This window comes from Mustela putorius, unplaced genomic scaffold (genome assembly GCF_011764305.1).
Source record: "Mustela putorius furo isolate JIRA1106 unplaced genomic scaffold, ASM1176430v1.1 tig00537227_pilon_pilon_pilon, whole genome shotgun sequence".
NCBI classification, from domain to species: Eukaryota; Metazoa; Chordata; class Mammalia; order Carnivora; family Mustelidae; genus Mustela; species Mustela putorius.
Genome location: NW_025422368.1, coordinates 35,649,132 through 35,672,338, shown reverse-complemented (window position 1 = coordinate 35,672,338; position 23,207 = coordinate 35,649,132). Strand labels below are relative to the sequence as shown.

Below are 23,207 nucleotides of genomic sequence, written 5' to 3'. Positions count from 1 at the left end.
TCCCCCCAACTTGTACTCTCTCAAATAAATAAATAAAATCTTCTAAAAAAATAATAATTATAATTAGTTTTACTTGATCAAATGTTATGATTTGCATGGGAAGCACTTCAAAATCAGAAGTGATGCTTACCTTTGCTAGGTTAAATCTATATAAGTAAAATATATTATTATTATTTCAGAAGTTATATGAAGTCTAGAAATTTATCAATACTCTCACCATCCATATGTTTCTATTTATCAGGAGTCCTGGTGCTGTTTTGTCTAATATTAGATTACAATATTATAGTATCATCACTGATAACTTCAGTTATATAGTTAGTTTTATGTTAACTTGGTCATGTACAGTATATCTAATACATTATATTCTACCAGACAGGCCAGTGTTTCTCAATCAGAATTCTCATCACTTACTTATGGAGTTTTATTATACAAATGTTTAGGACTTATTCTAGACTTACTAAAAAATTCTACTTAATAATCTTGATATATTCCTTTTGGTTTAGTTCCCCTCCCACCCTGTTCCACCACCACCCCTTCCTAATCTTGATATATTCTTGATGTCCTCTAACTATATGTTTGATGGCACATGTGGCTCAGGATTATTATATATTTTACAGTTTCATTCTCTGCAAAGATCATATACACATTCATACATAAATTAGATGCAATAGCTATTCTTCTTTAAAATAAGGTTAATTATTATGCTTACAGATAATTTGTTTAAAACTTTTTTGGATTGACCTGACTTTGATTTGCATGCCACCAAACAACCAAATTTCCTCATTACTAGCATTATATTTTATAACACACTCTCATCAGATCTTTCACTTTTAAAATTACCAGAGTGGGGCACCTGGCTGGCTCACTTGGTAGAGCAGCTGACTCTTGATCTCAGGATCATGAGTTTGAGCCCCACACTGGACATGGAGATAATTTTAAAATTAACTAGTTAATTAATTAAATTATCGAGTTAAGTTAATCGCCACATTTTAAGTCTTCTGTCATCTACAGAAAGTTTTTTGTTCTATCTGATGCTTCTCTGAAAGTGCTTGCAAATCAGCTATAAGCTAGAGTGCTCATCTTCAACAACAACAAAAAGGTCTGTTGAAAAAGGACTATACCAAGTATAGTCTTGGGCTTCTAATGGCATCCCTTAAATAACTTTGAGACCATACCAATGGACTAAGTCAGGATTTCCAAAAAGCTAGTGGAGAAGCAGATTCCTAAAACTACTAACCCAAGATCTAGCAGAACAAGAATTAATAGAACAAACCAATGAAGGATGTTTACGAGTTTTATTTGAGATATTGCTGATGCTTTAATGTTCCTTTTTCTGGATATAAAGAACTCTTTTCTTTTTTCTTTTATGTTATCTATAACTTATTAGTGACTTAAAGCAGACTATGCTTTTATAAACAGAAATAAAACTTTTTTTCCTCCCTGCCTAACTCTTCCATCATTCAAAAACTTTTATTGTGTATTCTTATTTTCACAGCAATATAAATATTAGCACAGGTTCAATAAGAGTCTGTCCCCTAGGTGGAAACAAACATTGCTTATGCAACTGAGGCTTTGACTAGAATGCCATATTTGAAAGCAGTGCTCATTTAATTAAATATAACCAGACAGTTTTAAGGAGCTATGGCTGACCTCATGAAGTCAGTGCTCACAGTTCTCTGAGGAAAACTATACTGGTACCTGGCTTGGGGTTCCCAGCCTCACAGGTGAGGTAAGCAAGATCACTTCCAGGCCCAGAAACTCTGGGATATGTTTGAGAACCTCAAGAATTCACCAGAATCTACAGGTACTACCTGTGAAACCTGATAGTGAATTCTTGACTTTGCTTCCTTGGCTTCAAGAGGTTTTTATAAAACTGAAATCCAGGGGCACCTGGGAGATACAGTTGGTTAAGCATCCAACTCTTGGTTTCTGCTCAGTCTGCGATCTCAGGGTCATGAGATCAAACCCCAAGTAGGCTACTTGCTCAGTGTAGAGTCTGATTGGGTTTCTCTCAAGGAGGGAAGAGAACTGTCTGTCTCTCTTTCTCAAATAAATCTTTCAAAAAATGTGAAATCCAAAATAAACTATTGAGTATACAACAAAATACAGGCTTTTGCACAGCAAAGGAAACCATCAACAAAACAAAAAGGCAACCTACTAAATGGGAGAAGATATTTCCAAATCATTTATCTGATAGGGGATTAATATTCCAAATACATAACAAACTTATACAGTTCCATACCAAAATAACAATCTGATTAAAAAATGAGCAGAGGACCTGAAGAGATATATTTCCAGAGAAGACACGGATGGCCAAGAGACACATGAAACAATGCTCAACATCATTAATCATCAGAGAAATGAAAATCAAAACCACAATGAGATAATCACCTTGCACCAGTGAAAATGACTAGTATTAAAAAGACAAGAAACAGGGGCGCCTGGGTGGCTCAGCGGGTTAAGCCTCTGCCTTCGGCTCAGGTCATGATCCCGGGGTCCTGGGATCAAGCCCCACGTCAGGCTCAGGGAGCCTGCTTCTCCCTCTCCATCTGCCTGCCTCTCTGCCTACTTCTGCCTACTTGTGATTTCTCTCTGTCAAATAAATAAATAAATAATTTAAAAAAAAAAAAAAGACAAGAAACAACACGTGTTGGCAAGAATGTGGAAAAAAAGGAACATCATGCACTTTTTGTGGGAATGTAAACAGGTGTAACCACTGTAAAACAGCAGAGATGTTCCTCAAAAAATTAAAAATAGAAATACCATATGATACAGTAATTCCACTACTGGGTATCTACCCAAAGAAAACAAAAAATAATAATAATAATAATTTGAAGAGATAGATGTACGCTTTTGTTTCTATAGCATAATTTATAATAGCCAAAATAAGGAAGCAACACAAGTATCTATCAACAGATGAATGAAGATGAGGCGTGCATGCACACACATATACAATGGACTACTTCTCTATCATAAAAAAATAATGAAATCTTGCTATCAGTGACAACACAGATGAGCCTAGAGGGTATTATACTAAATGAAGTAAGTCAAAGACACATACCATATGATTTCACTTATATGTGGAATCTAAAAAACAAAACCAATTAAAAAAACCAGACTATTAAATACAAAGAACAAGTTGATGGTTGTCAAACTGACGATGGGGGAAGCGATGGGGAAAAAATGAAAGAAATTAAGAGGTACAAACTCCCACTTACAAAATAAATAAGTCACAGAGGTGATAAGTACAGCACAGGGAATACAGCCAGTAACTAAGACTGGACAGCAACAGAGGACATCTGCACTTGTCATGATGAGCACTGAGTAATATACAGAACTGTCAAATCACTATATAATGTACACCTGAAACAGAACATGGCATGTTATAACACTGCATGTCAACTATACTTTAATAATAACTTTTTCTTCAAGTCCAATCTAAGATTCCTTATAAAAACATTCAGCAAGGGGCGCGTGGATGGCTCAGTAGGTTAAAGCCTCTCTCTGCCTTTTGCTCAGGTCATGATCCCAGGGTCCTGGGATCGAGCCCCATTTCGGGCTCTCTGCTTGGCGGGGAGACTGCTTCCTCCCCCTCCCACTCTCTCTCTCTCTGCCTGCCTCTCTGCCTACTTGTGATCTCTCTCTGACAAATAAATAAATAAAATCTTTAAAAAAAAAAAAAAAAAAGTTCAGCAAGGCCAACTCACAAGGCCTATACCTACAGAAATAATCAGGTCAAATATAATGATATCAACTTCACAATGACTTTTATTCTACCTTGTGACGGACTAAATGTGCCCCCCAAAATCCTCTTGAAACCCTACCCCCGCTATGTGAAGGTATCAGGAGGTGAGGCCTTTGGGGAGTTATTAGCCCTTCTTACATGAGGTCATGAGTGTAGGGGGGGTGGGTGAGGGACCATGGGGGTGAGGGACCATGAAGGTGATGTCCACATGAATGGGATTAGGTACCCTTTCAAGAGCCAAGAGCTTATTTCCTCTCTCCCTATCTATCCTGTGAGGATTCCGAGAGAGGTCAGCAGTCTGCAACCCAGAGAGGATCCTCACCAGAAACCATCCATGCTGGCGCCTTTGATCTTGGGACTTCAAGGCTCCATAACTGTGAGAGATAAATTTCTGTTGTTTATAAGCCATCCAGTCTATAATATTTTTGTTATAGCAAAAAGCTATAAGCCTTAACTGACTAAAACATATCCCTAATAGTGAAAAATTTTGTTTTAAACAGAAGAACTGACCATGTGCTCACGCTGTTCATTACTTATCCACTGATTTGGCTTGACCAAACTTTAGTCAAGCTTTTCTTCTTTCCCACAAGCTCCTAAACTTTGGCTTGCCCTAAGGTTAAGCAAGTAGTGCAGGACTTCCTCCTTAACAGGGAATTCCAAGTATCAGCTGACCACAGGGGGAAAACAAATCCAGTTAAGCTATCCTGATCATGTAATCTGCTTACCTAGCCTACCCTCCTCACTCACTCCCATACAAAGTTCCTGCTGGTCCTGGTTAACCTTCTCTATAAAAGTTATTTTGTGTGTTTGATTTTGAGACACTTGCAGATCTTTCAGTCAGAGCATTCTCCTTTTTTAATAATTATTTTGAAAAGTCTCCCCTTACCTAAATCCAGACTGGTTTTTATTTAACAGTATTATGACAAACCACCAATTTGCAAACTCCAAAACAACAATGGCATTTATTTTCCTCTATTAAAAATGACTGGTACATTTCCAAAACTTAAAGGCCAACGTAAAATTAGGTGCATACAAAAAGCACTACATGTGAAATTACTGTCCAAAGTACCAGCACCCTAACCTTAAGTTATTCATTCACCTTTCTACTTTATAAAAATGAAGAATTTGGGTCAGGTAATTGCTAATACCCCTTCTATCCTATTAATCTAATAGGAATTTGGTAAAAAAGTTCAACTGAGACAGGGCTCTATGTAAGTCAATACACAGAAATGGGGTGGTGGTGAACTGAGCACTTTTCCAGCAGAAAAACAAGAACTTAGATTTTTTTCATATCTATTTCTATAACTTCAAAAAGAGATTTCAGAAATAATTTCTGAAGATAAAGATCCCAATGATCAAACCCATACTCGTTGTAAGTACTTCATATAACTGCACAATGGAATATTATTCAGTCATAAAAAGGAAGTATTGATATGGGCTAGAAACATAAATGAACCTTGAAAACATTATGCTAAGTGAAAGCCATACTCAAAAGGCCACGTATTGTATGATTTCATTTATATGAAATGTTCAGAACAGGCAAATCTATAGAGACAGAAAAGTAGATTAGTCATTACCAACCGCTGGGGGAAGGGGAAATGGAAAGTGACTACTAGGGATACAGAGTTTATTTTTGGGGTGATGAAAATGTACTTGAATTAGACAGTGGTGATGGCTGTACATCCCTGTGAATATACTAAAACCACTGAAGTGGCACTTTTAAACAGAGAACTTTATGGTATGTGAATTACATCTTTAAAAAAAAACTGGGTTAAAAAAACACTTGCACATGTTAATTGTATTAACAATGCAATAGTTATAGCCTAAAATCAGAAAACACATTACAAAATCCACATTTCAAATTCAATCTCAGACATAAACACACTGATTTACTTCTGATTAGTTTTCTCTATCTAATCTGTGATAAGAAAAAAATTATAGTAGCTACAAATTTAAATTATGTCTAATAATTTGAGATAAAACACAAAATGAAGCCCTAGACTGCATAAATGTCATAAAAACTCTCATCTTTTAATATCATGTTAAGTGTAAAATTTAGAATATTTAATATATGCAAAGCTCTGGTTCATGGTGGTCTATGAAGAGGAAAAAAAATCTATTCTTGAAACACTTTATATCTAACAAAGAACTGTTGTCCTCACTGGCATTAATCAAGAAACTTACAAATAGAGACCATATAACAGTGTAGCTAAGAATTCATGTTAATGAAGTTCATATGTAGCTTTCTCAGACTTGCAAAATACATCATCTTTAAATTGGATATATGGATACAATTAAATTACATCTCCCAATAAAGCTAGCCAATAATGAGAAAGACCCCTATACCCATATCCTTGATATGGGTATCACTTAATGTGATTTTGGTCTAAGAGTAATAAAGTAATGACTAACCAAGGCCATCAGAGAAAAAGGCTTCGTGGCCAAACATACATAATTTGATAAAGGTAACTTTTCCAATATCTGAATGACTACTTCCTTGAAAAACAGGATCACTGTCAATCATATTCACCTCTGCATTTTTTACTGAGAATGTAATCAACAACTTTAGTCCTAATGTCAATTTATAACTTAAAAATTCACTTAATAAATTTTTTGCCTAAAAATATGATTTCCCTTTGCATCCCCAATCTCCTGGCCCTTCCACACAAGGTATCACAGAAATAAAAATTAGCAGTTATGGGGCACCTAGCTGGCTCAGTCGCCTCAACATCTGCCTTCAGGTCAGGTCATGCATGATGCCAGGGTCCTGGAACCAAACCCCATGTCAGGCTCCCTACTCAGCAGGGTGTCTGCTTCTCCCTCTCCTTATGTTCCTCCACCACCCCCCACTTGTGCACATGTGCACTCACACTCTTGCGCACTCTCTCACTTGCTCAAATAAATAAATAAAATCTTTTTAAAAATTAGCAAGTTACCTTGCTAAAAAGGATCATAGCACTGAAGTACCAGTAATCTTCACCATATAGAGCCCAGACACATTTTAATATTTTCCTGTCTCACGTGTAAATGTCGTTGAACTGTTTGTGAGGATAGTCACTGCCACAAATAACACAAGTCTAAGAAACCAAGCATGTGCTAGTAATATCAAATAACACTATTTTCCTTGTATTTATGACAAATTATTTTTTAAATTAGTAATTTCAAGGGCAAATATCCCATTCTTAGGTTGCCTGGTCTGCGTATTTGACTGTATTTCAAAGTTATTCACATGATGGTGTTCTATTCATTAAGATGAGGCTCATTTTACAGGACATACATAAACTCTCACACAAAGAATTAAACATGTAATGCAAGAACTCAGTATAGCATTTACCCATCCTGCAGGGAGAAGTCTACCAACTGAATAATTATAACTGTTGTAATGAAATAATACAATAAAAAATTTCTCAGTTAAACAATGTTTTGATAAAATTATTTTGCCCATGCTTAACTCTTAAATAAGTAAATAAGTATCACAATCAACTCTACTATTTATCCTCTAGTTTATTTATAATAATCACCTAAAAGTGTTAAAGCTGCAATCTTTTAAAATAAATTTAATATAGTAGCCATTTTAGTTATATAAAATAAAACAGAAAATATCAGAAGTGGGGTGCCTATCTGGCTCAGATGATGGAGCATGTGACTCTTGATCTTGGGGTTCTGAGTTTGCTTTATTAACAAATAATGTATTAGTTGTTTCAGGGGTACAGGTCATTCATCAGTCTTACAGTGCTCACCATAGCCCATACCCTCCCCACTGTCCATCACCCAGCCACCCCATCCATCCCACCACCCTCCACTCCAGCAACCCTCTGTGGGTTTCCTAAGATTAAGAGTCTCTTATGGTTTGTCTCCAACTCTGGTTTAATCTTATTTCATCTCCCTCCCTTCCCCTAAGATCCTCTGTCTTGTTTCTCAAATTCCTCATGTCATGGAGATCATACAATAATTGTCTTTCTCTGACTGACTTACTTTGCTTAGGATAATGTCCTCTAGTTCCCTCTACATCACTGCAAATGACAAGATTTCAGGTTTTGATGGCTGCATAATATTCCATTGTGTGTGTGTGTGTGTGTACACACACACACACCACTTCTTCTTTATCCATTCATCTGTTGATGGACATCTAGGCTCTTTCCACAGTCTGGCTACTGAGGACATTGTTGCTATAAATATTGGGGTACACATGCCCCTCTGGATCACTACATCTGTATCTTTGGGGTAAATACCAATTAGCGCAGTTGCTAGCTCATAGGGTAGCTCTATTTTTAACTTTTTTTTTTTTTAAACTTTCTGAGGAACCTCTATACTGTTTTCCAGAGTGGCTGCACCAGCTTACATTCCCACCAACACTGTAGGAGGGTTCTGAGGTCCTGAGTTTGTATATATATATATATATATATATATCTCATAAGTGAAAGCATTTCATGGAACTTCTGTTTTGTTTGAGGAAGAGTCAAAAAAAAAAGTTCAAAAACCACTGACCTAAAACTATTGACTCCCTATAGCAGTGCCTGACACTTAAATGTTTTATTAATCTTTCCTGAGCACTAATATTTCTTTTAACTTAGCCACCTAAATATTAGTAACCATTTATTCAAAGTCTACTACTGACTATGCACTATACTCTCCCTTTGCAAATATTATCTCAACAGTTCTCATAAAAATCTAGTAAGGTATCATCCCTATTTAACAGGAGAGGAAACTAAAGCTTAGTTATTTATCCAAGGTTGCATGAAGTAGTACTTGGTTTATCAACAAAGCCCATACCTTCCTGCTATAGTGCCCCACTTTACAGTCTTCTTTGAATATAAACTTGCAATAAAACTTCCAAGATGAGATTAAATATTCAAGAATATTTACCCATGACCTAAACAGGTTACTATTTTACTTATTTTTCTGATATGTTTAAATTTTAAGCTCACATAAAATATTCTCACTTTATATACCCTCCATACAATCTTCTTTGATAGTCAAAAAAGACAGTCATTTCTGATAAAGCAATGTAACTGTATGGAAGAATACTTCAGTTCAGCAAATGGACAAACCTCCAATTAAAGCAAAATAAAAGACTCTGAGAAACCAAACTATGGGAAATCTCTGTTAAGCCTCATGATTAACAATGAACTGAAACCTTACACATAACTAATCAGATTATTCCCTAGCTCGATGAGCAAACCTAAAACCAAATAAGTAGGAAAGTATCAAATTCAACTACATGAAATTATCATTAAATATCATCACACTAATCAACCTCATGCTCAAAGGGTCATCCAATCCAGTTCTCTCCAAGTGTGTTGCCTGCATCAAAGGTGCAGCCGAATGTTAAAAGGATTTATGGGAAAAAAAATACCAAGTTTGGGGGGCACCTAGGGTGGCTCAGTCAGTTAAGCATCTGCCTTCAGCTCAGGTCATGATCTCAGGGTCCTGGGATTGAGTCCCACATCGGGCTCCCTGCTCATTTGGGAGCCTGTTTCTCTCTCTTCCTCTGCCCTCTGCCTGGTTGTGTTCTCTCTCTCCCTCTCTCTCTCTCTCTCAAATAAATAAATAAATAAAACTTAAAAAAAAAATCAAGTTTGGGAAACAGTGGGTTAAACAAAATTAAAATTGGTCTCTCTACTTCACATTCTATCAGAGCCCTTAACATGTTAATGTAAATTAAGGATCTCCAAAAGAAGGATTCATCATCCTCATGCAAATAAGGTGTACAGAGATTAAATGACTTAACCAAGGTTAAAACACAGACAGTTAACGACAAACTTAGAACCAGAATCTAATTTTCCTGATGCCCACTCCAAAATTCATTCTACCTCCTTGAGATTTTACATTTGATATTAAAGAAAAAGCTTTCCCAAGGACCACTTCTACAAAAGATAAGATGGAAAACACGGTGGCTTGTCTGTACAGTATTTTTCACCATCCCACCAAAACTAATATACTTTTTAAAAAACTAAGTAGCAGAAAATGTTTATGAAACAACAAAGCCTCCTCAAGCTGAGAAAAAGTATCTGCAGATCATATGCACAATGGTATTCCAAAATTTATATTCTTATAAAAATATTCCCTCTAGAAAAATCAGAGATATAATCTTTTCTAATCAATACCTAGATGAAACTAAAAGAATAGTAAGGAAGACAACCCAGATTGTTAGATCTATTAGAACAGTGACATGTCTATTTCCCTCACCACTATAATATCAGAACCTGATACCCAGTAGGTATTCCAAACATATTTGCTAAAAGAATGAACACTTGGGGCACCTGGGTGGCTCAGTGGGTTAAAAGAACAAACAATAAATCCTTACCATTAATAAATTCCTACCAATAAATCCCTAATATTCCTCTACCATTAATTAGTTATAGGAGCTTAATCAAATCATAATCTTTCTGAATCTGAGTAACCCCCCTTGCAAATGAAGCTGTTAGACCAAAATTATCAGGATCTCTTCTACTTGTAACAATTTGTAAATTTTATACAAATTAAATCTCAAATTCCTACCATTTGAGGGTATGTCCACAATACAAAATTATAACAAAAGTAATGTTAGCAAATCATTAATATTGATCATTTCATTTAATGTGCCCATTACACATGTAAATCAGATCATTACTACCTACATTTTAGAGGTAAGGTACTGAAGCCCAGAGAAAATGACTAGACTGGAATCACAGTTATTAAGTAGAGAAGCACAGACTTTGAACCCAAGATTTTAGTGTCGAAATCCCCAAATCTTTCCATTACACTTTGTCTTCCCATGGTAGGGATAGGGATGCCCAGATGATGACAGCAAGTAATTCTTTGGCTTTCAGATGTTGATTTAACAGCACTACAGCACAAAAGGTCTCTCAAACTCTCATAATCCCACCATCCCAATGTTAAATTTTCAATGTTAATACCCATTCTGTGAAAAAATAATTATTTTAATGCAACAAATTAATCACATCTTTCTTAGACTCCAAGGTTAACTAATGCCACCATTATTAACAGAGAATGACAGAAGAATGAAAAGAATCTACAGTATGAATAAAAATCTTTCACATCAAAATACCTTTTTAGTTCAAATACTATGTACTCACATTTAAGTAATGTTAAATTCAAAGACCATCTTATATCATTAGATGCTACATTTAAAACGAGAGGTCCACTTATGTAAACTTTGATACCAGAAATGAGGCTGTTTAAACCATTAACTCTTTTAGGTCTTGTTACATAACACCATACTTCAAATTAATACTCCAAGTGCAACTTTTCTAAACTCCAGGAAGGAACAAACCCAACTCTAGGCTCAAATTTGGTGTTAAAATAAACAAATGGCATTTATATCACATTCTTACCCTCAGAGAAATACAACTGAGCAACCAGAAGTATCCCAGGTTATGGACCTCCCCAAGACTTTAACCAATCAGCTGACTCTCACATTTAATTCTACTAATTTCCTGTCCTTAAAAATGTACATATCCTTATATCAAATATGATTCTCACAGTTATAGCAAAATCCCTTTCAACGAAGAGTATACTATAACGAAATAAACATACACTTATTAAACCTCTCAAAGACACAACACTGCATTAAATTCTCTGCCAAGAATATTAAGTAAGCACTATCTTTAAAGGGTTACATATGAAAATGGTTTGGAATATGCTTAGAGTGAGTCATAATTATTAAGTATAAGTAGATATAACATGCTAACAATAATCCTGCAGAAGAGTAAAATAAAATTCTTCCTCCTCCAAAAAAAAAAAAAAAAAAGTCAATTGCATTCGTCCAAAATAAATATACACACACAGAAATGGCAACACTGGGCTCATTTGTGCAAGATCCTGAGTTACCATCGTGCCCTGTAAACTTCACCAAGTTCTGGAGGCTTACCAAAAGTTTAGCTTGTTAAATTAAGAGTTAAAAATCTCCATCGACTCAAAAGGTCTTCTACCTGAAAAGAATTTACCACGAACACAAATGAAAATTTTAACCAAACCACAGCCAGAGCTAATAGCATCGATCCGTACTTAAATTCCTCTGCTGGTAAAATGCTCAAGAGCACAAGACTCATCAGCAGTTCAACACTGATAAGTTTGAGAAGAGCTGTTGAAATCTTGCGGGCCAATCAAAAAACCCCAGTGAACTGTCACAAAATAAAAGTCACAGCGTATGTGACAGCTTTACAGGCCAATTCAAAAAACCACAGGGCCATCGAATGTAGGCGATTCTCTGAGCAAGTTATCTAGGCTAGCCCATGTTATTTACCAAAGTGCAAGCTGTCCCCAGGGGAGCGCAGCAAATGATAACTTGGGTCCCAGGACAGGCGCCTCTTCCCACAAGGATGACTTTCCTATTAGTGCCAACTCTACACTTGCATGCTCCGAAAATAGATGCAAGTCCCGAATACCCGGGGTTACAACCGCAACGTTGTCTACGATGGGCCGAGGCTCAGAAGAATCCCAATGCTGAAACGCTCGGACCTATAACCCCGAAGTCACTTTCCAACTGTGCCCTCACCCAGGATCATTCTACCCCCAAAGGAAGCCAATCACTAGTAGTAACGAGGCCTGGGAAAACAGTAAGAAGGCTCGAAAAGTTCACGTACGAGACACGGAAAAGGTGGGGGCTTCGAGAGGGGAGACCAACGGTAAGGCATCTTGGGCTCAAACATTTTAAAAGCCAAAATGCATACAAAGACCCTTCTCCCGGAGGACTCCAGGCAGAAAGAGACGCACAGCCCCTCAGTCACTGCGACAGAACGGGGCTCCAGGGGTTCACCCAGACCAGCAGCCCGGACTGAGGCTCCGATTTGTCCAGGGAAGGTCCGGAACCCTGGGAAGGGGTCTGCATGGTGGCCGGGCGGAGCGCACAGCCCCTTCTCCCGGGCCCCTTTCTCTCTCCTTCCCCACGACCAGGCCTCTCCTGGCTCCTCTACCCCTTCTCCTCCCTCCTTCCCCCTCCCCCCAGTCACACACAAAACAAGGCCACCTCCCCCCCCCCCCAAATCCCACCAACTTTCGCGTTCCCCCCTTCCCACCTCTCAGGAGCGCACAGAAACTGCAGGCCAGGAGGCTCCTCAGGACGGCCCCCATCTTCCCTTCTCGCGTTCTCTTCTCTCACCGGCGAGGGGCGGCCAGAAGAGGGGGAGGCGAGGAGCCGGAGCGGCCGCCGCAGCGGCAGGTCTGCACGCTCATGCTTCCCAGCTTTCCAGAGAGAGAAGAAAGAAAGGGGCACGTCAGGGCTCCGCGCGCGCCGTCGCCGCCGCCGCCCTCTCTACCGCGCCGCTCTGCCGGGGGCTCGCGCGACGCCAGCGTCTGCTTCCATGCCGCCGCCTCCTCCCCCGGCGCCCCGCTTCCCCCGCGCAGCTCCTCATTCAGCCTCTTCCTCTCACGCAGCGGCGCAGGGATACCGCAGGCCCGCCGCCGCCGCCGCCACGGGTCGCCGCGAAGGTCTCCCTGCGCGCGGGCGAGCCCCTCCCTCGGCGCCGCCTCCCGTTCAGCCACGAAAGAAAGTGGGGGGCCGCACGCGCGGCCTCCGCGTGGAGACCCCGGGAGATCCGCCAGACAAGCGGAGCAGAGCTGGAGGCAAAAGGCCTCCCGCCGGCGCATTCCTATGGGATTCTTTCCTGGGCCGGCCGCGGAGGGCGTGAAGCGACGTCGAACAACATCGGCCCGGCCTGGTCGGGACTACTTTCTGCGGCTCGGCCGGGCCGCCGCCTGCGCCGCTCTTTGTGCGGTCGCTGCCGGCCGAGCCAGGTGGAGGTCCGGGCGCCCGCTGACGGACACCTGGGCCGGGGCTGTGGGAGGCGGCGGGCCGCCGGCGGGGCTGCGGGCCGTGCTCGGGGAGCCGCGCGGGTCGTGACGCGGGGCCGTGAGCTCAACCTTCGGGCTTGGGGACGGGCTTCAGCTTTTTTCCTTTAGGGAAAATAAAGACGAATGCTGCTAACACCAGCTGTAAACGTGATACAGCGAAAGGATGTTCAAACGCCAACTCAAAGCGGAGATTTGTCTTTCTCTCCTGACTTTGCAAAATTACAGACTGTCCCCAGCATTAGTCCAACAGGGACTACCGATTTCTTATACCGGCCGGTGAAATGCCGAGATAAATGTGTCAGCGCCTAAGACAGAGCAAAGGGACAATTGGTAAGGACTATGTTTGGGATTTTACAAGCTGCGATTATTGCTAAGTGTTCGGCATTTTTGATCGGCTCGCAGCTTGAGGAGGAAGAGATTCACTAGAGTCTTAGACTGGTTTTGCACAGCCTCTTCTAACATCCCATACATCCCCCTGAAAAGAAGTGGCAGCTTCAGCCTAGGAAGGAACTCCAGCCAGAGTTAACCATAATGGAGCCATCAGATGCATTCCGTCCAGCTGTCACAGGCCCCTACCTGGAGGCACATCGGCGGGGAACAACTCCCACAATGTTACTAATACAGCAGGCCCCCCTACCTTTAAGGGGGTGCCTCCAAGACTCCCAGTGAATGCCTGCAACCATGAATCGTACCCAACCCTGTATACACTGTATTTACCCAGACATATAGACCCAAAATAAAGTTTAATTTATAAATTAGGTATAATAAGAGATTAACAACTGTAATTCACAATAAAATAGAACAATTACAACAATATACTATAATAGAAGTTACGTGATTGTGATCTCTCAAACTATCTTCTTGTGCTGTACTCACACTTCTTCTGATGATATGAAATGATAAAAATGTATCCATGAGAGATGAAGTGAGGTGAAATGATGCGGCACTGTGAGGTCGCCTTAGGCTACTATTGATCTTTTGACAATAGGCAGAAGGGGAATCATCTACTTCCCAACTCCGGTTGACCATGGGTAAATGAAACTTCGGAAAGCAAAACCTCAGATAAGGGGCACTACGGTCCCTCAGTAACATGGGAGTTCACTAGGTGATTGCACATACATCATCACACTGGATACTCAAAACTAGCCTGGAGTGAGGCAGGTTTTCTTACTTGGTAATGACTTACCAAGGCCACACCAGTGAATAGCAGGACTCGAACCCAGCCCAAGTCTTTCAACTTCAGATAATTCTTCTTTCAAGGAATGTGTGCTGAACCAAGATGACACGTGTCTGTTAGCAGACAGAGGGCAGAAGTAGTCAAATCACTTTTTCCTAGATTCATCTGAGAAAGTCTAACCACCACTGATTTAAACCACCTTCTTCCAAGAACCTTGTCAAGACTGCAAGTTTTGGGACACCTGTGTGGCTTGGTGGGTTAAGCGTCTGCCTTCAGCTCGGGTCGTGATCTCAAAGTCCCTGCTCAGCACAAGTCTGCTTCTCCCTTTACTCCCCACTCATGCTCTCTCTCACTATCTCTGCCTGTCTCTCTCTCTCAAATAAATTAATAAAATTTGGGGGGGGGAGGGAGACTGCAAGTTTTGTCTCCTGGCCTCCTCGAAACAGATAACTGAGAACGAGGTTTTTTAGCAACAGCCTAGAAAATATTACTGTCAAGCCAGTGAGGCTGTGAAGAGACCATGATGTAGTAGAGAAGAGAAGGCATGAGCTTTGGACTGAGACAGTAAAGATCCAAACCCCACCAGTTACAAGATGTGTGACTTTGGGCATGATATTTAAATGCACTGTACCTCAGTTTTCTCAACTGTAAAGTAGGATTCATACCTCCTTCAGGCTTCTAGTAAGGATTAAATTAAATAATATATATAAACTGTTCAATATATAATAGGTGCTCAATAAATGATCATTTCCTTTCCCAACTTCTTCAAGGTGAATGGTGTCATAATAACTTGGATTCCTTGGAAAATAATAGAAGAGGGGGAAAAAAATCACATGCTCAAAATGCTTATTGCAAGATTATTTATAACTGGAAGTGGATCACCATGAGGCTGATGAAGACTGACCTTCAGGATGCCTCACATTCACAGGCCCCTTCCAAACCCTGGTAGGGGGCAGGGGGAGCCTTCATGGTTTGCAAAAGTAAGATGGTTCTGTATTCCTTTTCTGAAAACATCTCTCAAAATTGTATAAATTTCAAGTCCCACAAAACCTGAATCTGTTCCTATTTATAACAGGAAATGGAGTACAACCTAATCTCTTTAGGCTGTCAACCTAAGTAGGGGGATGAAGTATTATACATTGTTAAAAATGAGAGTTCAGATGACTTTGCAACAGTGTTAGAAAATGTTTACAGTTAAACTTGAAACCATAATAAAGTGCAGATACATTTGAGTTATAGCTATGTGAAATATAAATATATACGTGTACAAACATACATTTTTTATTTACCACATATTTGAGCAAAGATCAAAAGTAAATAATAAGTATGTTGAAACAGGTATTAGGATCATAAAATAATATGAGAGTTGCTTTACTTTTCTGTTCTTAAGTTTCCATTAATACATTCTATATTTTTTTTCCAAATTTTTAAAGGTACTTAAGTGAAAACCTATAGTTTAAGGTTAAACCCTAGCCTGCACATTATTCCCACTAATTAACGAATTTATTTTTGCAACCATTCAAGTGACTATTAAAAATATTCAATACTAGTCACTGTGTTAAGTGCTCAGGTTGCAAGGATGAAATTAATCACGGTCCCTACCCTCAAGAAGCTTACAACTTAGTTTGGAAACACTACTTGATAAAACAAATCATTAAAATGTTAAAAATGCTAGGGTGCAGGTGTTTAACCTATCCGTAAGGAACTCCAGTGTTTGTCTGCCTGAAGCGTTTGTCTGCCTGCACAGTTTGTGTGTGTGTGTGTGTGTTTGGTTTTTTGTTTTTTTGCCTGCACAGTTTTTTAAAAAGGAAAATAACCCTAGAGCTGAGGCTTGAAATTTCAGTAGGAGTTTGTCAGGCCAACAAGACTGACAAGGATTCCAAGTAGAAGGGTAGCAGGTGCAAAGGCACTGAATTATTAGAGAGCTTGGCATGTTGCAGATTTGAAAGCAGATCCATATAGCTGAAGCATAGGGTGCTTCCAGAGAATGTTAGAAAATGAGGCAAACCATTAAGTAGACACTGGATAAGAAACAGCTTTTTTTTTTTTTTTTTTTAAAGATTTTATTTATTTATTTGACAGAGAGAGATCACAAGTAGGCAGAGAGGCAGGCAGAGAGAGAGAGGAGGAAGCAGGCTCCCTGCTGAGCAGAGAGCCCGATGCGGGACTCGATCCCAGGACCCTGAGATCATGACCCGAGCCGAAGGCAGCGGCTCAACCCACTGAGCCACCCAGGCGCCCAAGAAACAGCTTTTTAAGTCATGCTTAGAAGTTTAGATTTTAGCCTGCTGACAGCATGGACATTGAAGCATTTTTATCATGGTAGAGAATTGATTTGCCTGTTAAATAATTTCTCTGACTGCAGTGTGGGTAATAGAAGAGAAGCAAGGCCAAAAGTAGGAAGACCAAAGAGGAAGTTATTTATAGTCTGTGAAAGAGATGATCAAGACAGCAACACTGGGGACTGAAAAGAGATCAGTCTGGGATTTGAGGAATATAGGGTGGAAACCGCAGGACATGGTAAACTATCAGATGTAAATGGAGAGCGATAGAGAGGAAGAGTGAGAAGTAGTCTAGGAGGAAGTTCCAGGTTTCTAAGTTGTATACCCAAGCGAATGAGAGGCTCATTTACTATGAAAAGAAATGCATCAGTAGGGATGATTTCAAAAGAGGTGATGATAAGTTAAACAATGGATATTTTATATTGGTCCTATCTGAAAAACACCCCGCTGGAGATACCCAGAATACCGTTTTGATGTAGAAGTTTGGACTCCGGAGAGGAATGGAAACTAGAGCTGTTTGCGGATGATTGTGAAGCTTGCACCCCACACAATCCAGGAATGTACTGTGAAATATTGAAGAGTGATTGAATAGTTACCACCACAGTTTTCTGGATGGTGACAGGAAGACATCAGGAAGGGAAGGCTTTTTCTAATTCAGGTGAAGGCAACTTTGGGTCACTTCACTGGTGGGCTACAGGTAAAGATTAGAGCAGAAGCCATAACCACACCTAAGGGGAGAATAGGGCATTTAGTATGACTAGAAAAGTGAGCGAAAGCAGATTCCTGTGGAATACAAATACCTAGGAACAAACGGAGGGATCTGCTCAGGCCATGGTCTCAGGGTCATGGGATCCAACCCTGTGCTGGGCTCCATGCTCAGTGGGAAGTCTGCTGGAGATTATCTCCTTCTCCCTCTGCCCTTACTCTACTCTTTCTTTCTCTCTCTCTCTCTCTCTGTCTCAAATAAATAAATAAATAAAATTTTAACTGGCAAATACAGGGTGCAGTGGAGAAGTCTGCTATGAGAACCACTGAAATGAGGCCTCTGACTTATAACTTCCAAAAATGTCACTGATGGCAGCATATATTATGCCAACATTTTAGGGATGCAATCAAGGAGTTAAATATACACACCTTTTAAACTAGCATCCCACCTCTTGAACTTTATCCACAGGAACAAAAGTTTATAGACATATATGTGCATAGATATTTACTATAACACTGTAATAGAAAATGAACAAAACAGGGACACCTGGGTGGCTCAGTTGGTTAAGCATCCAACTTTTGATTTCAGCTCAGGTCATGTTCTCAGGGTCATAAGATCAAGCCCCATGTCAGCCTCCATGCTCAGCAGGGAATCTGCTTGAGATTCTCTCTATCCTTCTCCCTCTGCCCCTCCCCCCTTGCTCTAAAACAAATAAATAAACCAAGAAAGAAAGAAAGAGAAAATGAACAAAGCAAAACAAAACAAAAACCCCAAAACCTATAAATATGGTAGTTTTATATGGTTCAATCTAATTTTTAAAAACCTGAACACATTTCAAAAGGGAACAGTTGAATAAACAACAGGCTATCCTCACTGGGGAACACTATACATCTGTTAAAAAGAATTATGTAGATTGATATATATGGTTTGGAAGTGTAGCCATAATATACTGTTAATTGAAGAGCAAGTTAGAGAACACTATGTTCTGTGTGGTGGGATTTTGTTTAGGAAAAGAAAGAGTGAAGGAAGGGAGAAAGGGAGAAAAGAAGAGAGAGGGAGAGTGCTGGATGGACTAGCCCTGGATGGGAGGAAGAGGGGGACCACCACTTCCAGGTAAGGGAGAAAGAGAGTGCCTATCAAGAGCTGCTGAAATTCCAGCTTCCTCCCTCCACCGCACTTTCACAGGCTTCTTCCTGAGGCTCTAGGAGGGATCCTAGCCGTGATATAAGGGCAATAGGGTGGTGCCCATGTCAATGAAAATGGTGCAGTAGGGAAATCTAAAGGCCTGTCTCTTCCCATAAACACTGAAAAAAAAAACTGGCAAAAATTAGCAGAATCCTCTTTATCAGAGCTCTAGAAGACAGTCAAAGGTTTACAGCAACCAGGGCTCCTGATGAAAGAGAAAAGCGCAGAAAGAATATTTGAAGAGACAAGAGCCAAAAACGCCCCATATTTGATAAAATAGATGAATGTACAAGTCTGGATATCTCAATGTATACAAAGGAATTACAAATACAGAAACAGAAAAAAACTAGAACAGACGCTGTGATGCTGTATTGGTGCTGGATGTATTGATATGGATTCATGGTTTTCAATATATGGGGATAGATATAGAAATGAACATGGCTGTGAATGTGTACTGACCGTGAGTGGGGATTCTCTACCTCTGTCCACCAAGCAGATATGTCAGTTCATTTACTGAGAAGGAGTCACCGAGACAGGATTAGATGTGCAAGAAACATATTGGAGGAGTGTGACAGCCTCCAATGCAGCCCCCAGTGATTCTGACTTCTTGGCAATCCCATCTCTGTGAAATCCTCTCCTGTACTCAATACAGTTGACCTATCGCTGCAATGACACAGTATGAATTTAAGGTTAGACAGTAAAAGACATGGTTAAAAAACAAATTTCAACTGGGTAAATTTTAAAGACCTTATTGGCTTAATCAACAATTTATGAATCAGGCCACAACCCATCTAGAAGATAGGAAGGAGCTCCAAGGAACTATACATAATGGAAGACTTTTATAGACAGAAGGAGTGGGACAAGAGTCATACCACAAAAAGTGCATTCACTGTGGCACAGTTACTTTCCTTCGGGGAATGGCTGGGGTCTATCAGGCAAATTACCTCACTAGGGCTGACCCGGTGGTTCCTGATGATTGGTTTAAGATTCCATTTCTGGGAGAGGCCAAAACTGTGATTAAGTTTCAGTTTGGTGACATGGGGCTTAGCATAAGTGACTCCATTTTGGACCTGTTGTCTTGTTTTTAACAGTGGCTTCTGCTTTCTTCTATCAGAGCACTTGCTGTAAGGGGAAAATCAGCTGTCATATCACAAGGACACTCAAGTAGTCCTATGGAGTGGTCCATGTGGTGATGACCTGAGATCTCCTGCCAATAGCCAAGTGAGCCATCCTGAAAATAGATCCTCTAGGGTCAAGCCAAGCCATCAGATAACTATACTGTGGCTGACATATTGACAGCACATAATGAGTTTCCAGACTAGCTAATCTGCTCTGAAATTCCTGGCCTACAAAAACTATGAAATAATAAGTATTTGTTTTGTTTTAAACTGATATATTTTGGGAGAAATTGTAACAAATACAAGTAGGAAACAAGAAGGGAGAGAGATCCTACAGACTGAGATATATTCTGACATTAGTGGAAGGAGACAAAGAAGGAAGGATTGGAGTAGGAAAAGTCTGGAAGAGCAGCACAGTTCCAAGAGGGATTTACTAGTAGATGGGGAGTTCCCAAGTCAAAGTCATCCATGGAAGAATTCCTACGTTTTGCCACAATGGGCCCACTGGTCCCTTCTGTGCTTAAACACTGACTGGGAGTAACCCTTGGGAGATATGGCCTCACTGCAAACTGGGTGGTAGATCCAAGGGGCAATAGTTGGGGCTATCAATCGATTATGATCCCTGTAGCAGGAGATCTGAGTGACACATTTTTATAGGTACCACGGCAAGTTTGGAAGCACTGACAGCCCGATATCAATGAGCACAGCTAGTCTCAAGATCTTGGCTTCTAATTAACATTTTCCTTCAAGAGGAACCAGGGCTGCTTAGAGAAATGGCGGACCCCACATCTGGGGCAGGGAAAGTCTGAGTCCAGAACACCTTGCTGGGTCAGAGCAAGGCAGGGCTCAAGAAATGACATGAATGTCTCAAAAGGACCTAGAAGCCAACTTGAAGGGCTTTCTACTGGCCAAGTCAGTAACAACTTGAGCATCAAAATTAAAATGACAGGAAAATATTATCACCCATTAATTATGAGTAAGAAGACATAAGTAAATGAGTACTTCAAAATTTGATGAGAAAGGGGTTATTTACATGGCTTCAATAGGAAAAAGAATATGTTCACAGAGGATATGCCTGGTAGATACTACCTTAAGGAAGGAATCAAATTGAACATCATTGGTGATGGGGCAGCTTGAAATCATGTGCCACATGGCAGGATATAAAGAGATGAAAACAGCCTCACTTCTATGATATTCCTGCCAAGGTTGTATAACCTGAATATAATCATAAGGAAACACCAGTTAAGCCCCAAATTAAGGGACAGGCTACAAGATAACTAGCTCATCTTCTTCAACAATGTCAAGGTCATGAAAGTCAAAGAAAGACCATGGAATTGTTCTGGGCTGAGGGAGACAAATCAGTGCAGTGTAGGATTTGGAATTCTAGCCTGTCGCTAGAAAACATGTCCCTGAGACAATTGACAAAACTTGAGTAGAGAGCCTGAGGACTGGACAATAGTCATGCATCAGTGTCACTTGTCTGATTTTAATGGTTGCATCATGATTAGATGGAACAGAGTCCTTGTTTGTAGGAAAAAGTATTTGTGGGTAACGGGGCCTCAGGTCTGTACTGACTCTCCAATGGTTAAGGACAAAAAGTTCTTTGTACTGTACTTAACTCCTTTTTTTTTTTTTTAACTTTGTGAATGTTTTGAAATAAAAAAGAAATAAAAGTACTTATGGTATTTGGAAGATAAATATGTTATAAATATAAGGTTTTATTATTTAAATCCAGAAAGCCCTTTAACATTTTTCAACTTGATGAATAACTGCCCTTTCTTTTCTCCTCATCCAAGATTACTGCAGTTCATTCACAAGACTGAATGGAATCTTAACATTTAAACACCTAATCGCTTTCTTTCATCTTTGGCACAGATGAACTGGATTTCCCCACATGTATGAGTCACCTGATAACAAATTTCCCAGCTTAAATAGGTTTAAAATTGCACTATTAGTAAAGCAGCATTGTGAATTGTATCTCAGATTCAAAATCTATAGTAACAATGTGCTTTCAGCATTCAGGTTCTTTCTCAATATACACATTTTTCTTTCATGCCGTAAAGTTTTTCTGGTGTTGAAAAGTTTTCATGCAGCTGTGCCATAATAAAGCCCCTCCCCCACTTCTCACTCCCAGAAAATCAGACAGCTTGATGTGCTTTTAGCTTTAATTTGAATTGTAAAACACTGCATTCTTTTCACTTTCCCACAAAATGAAATAAAAGAAATATGCAATTGCTATTTGGAGGGCATATGTCTAGATAAATAAAGTGCAGTCCTAACCTCCATCCCCAACCTTGCCATTTCTGAGAATGAGGTCATAAAGGAACACTGCAGATAGGGAAAGAGGAATTCCTTTTCTTCACCATTGTCAGAATCTATTCAATTTGGAGGGATATGAATCAAATGTTTGCCTTGGAGAAAAAGAGAGAAAAATCAGTACTTACCAAAATTTAGCTTATCTAAAAATGTTTCAGCAGATTCCCTAGACTAGTGGTTCTCAGTGGTGGGGATTAAGGGTGGATTTTGCCCCCTCTCCCAGACTCTTGGCAATGTCTAGAGACATGTTAGGTTGTCAAAACCAGGGGTGGGAGATGCCACTGGCATCTTGTGGGTGAGAGGCCAGGACTGTTGCTAAACAGACTACCATCACAGGACAGTCTCAAAACAAAGAATTGTTAGTGCCAGGATTGAGAAACCCTACCCAAGATGAAAACAAGGAAGAGAGGCAGCTGAGGAAGAAAACAACCAAAACCAAGAAAGACAAACACAAAACACACACACAAAAAAACAGTAATCGAACTATGAATTTTACACAGATTTATAAAAATACAGATTTTTAGGGATTAAGATCCTATTTCGTGGCCTTTTAGGATATTGCCAAGGGTCAACATATGGCCATTTTGAGTTTTCCCTGGACTGTGTTTTTATCAATTCACTTGCCAAGTATTTCTTGAGCACCTAGTATGTGCCAGACACTGAGAACACAAAGAAGGATGACTGCAAAAGAGAATTATTAAACGGCAATCAACAGGGCATGATCTGATTTGATATCAACACTTAGGTTGGTATTTTTCAATCCAGAACAAATCGCTTTCATTTCTTTCTGTCCCCATGCTTGTTCTTTAATGCCACTTCTCCTGGTTTGAATGTTTCTGGTATGGGGGAAGAGAAGGAAGAATCTGGGCTGCCTCTCCCTTGG

The 23,207-nt window shown here is 39.9% G+C and overlaps 1 protein-coding gene across 2 annotated transcripts in view; it reads right to left on the bottom strand.

Annotated features, from left to right (window-relative positions):
- LRP6 (LDL receptor related protein 6) overlaps positions 1-13,113 on the bottom strand; it is a 169,520-nt gene extending 156,407 nt beyond the window's left edge. Inside the window, exon 1 of one of the 2 annotated variants that reach the window (XM_045073353.1) lies at positions 12,766-13,113. In XM_045073353.1, coding sequence (XP_044929288.1) covers positions 12,766-12,820 — 55 coding nt within the window. In that variant the 5' untranslated portion in view covers positions 12,821-13,113. The remainder of the gene's footprint in view (positions 1-12,765) is intronic. The other variant, XM_045073354.1, reaches the window with a different exon arrangement.
- Positions 13,114-23,207: the final 10,094 nt, after the last annotated feature.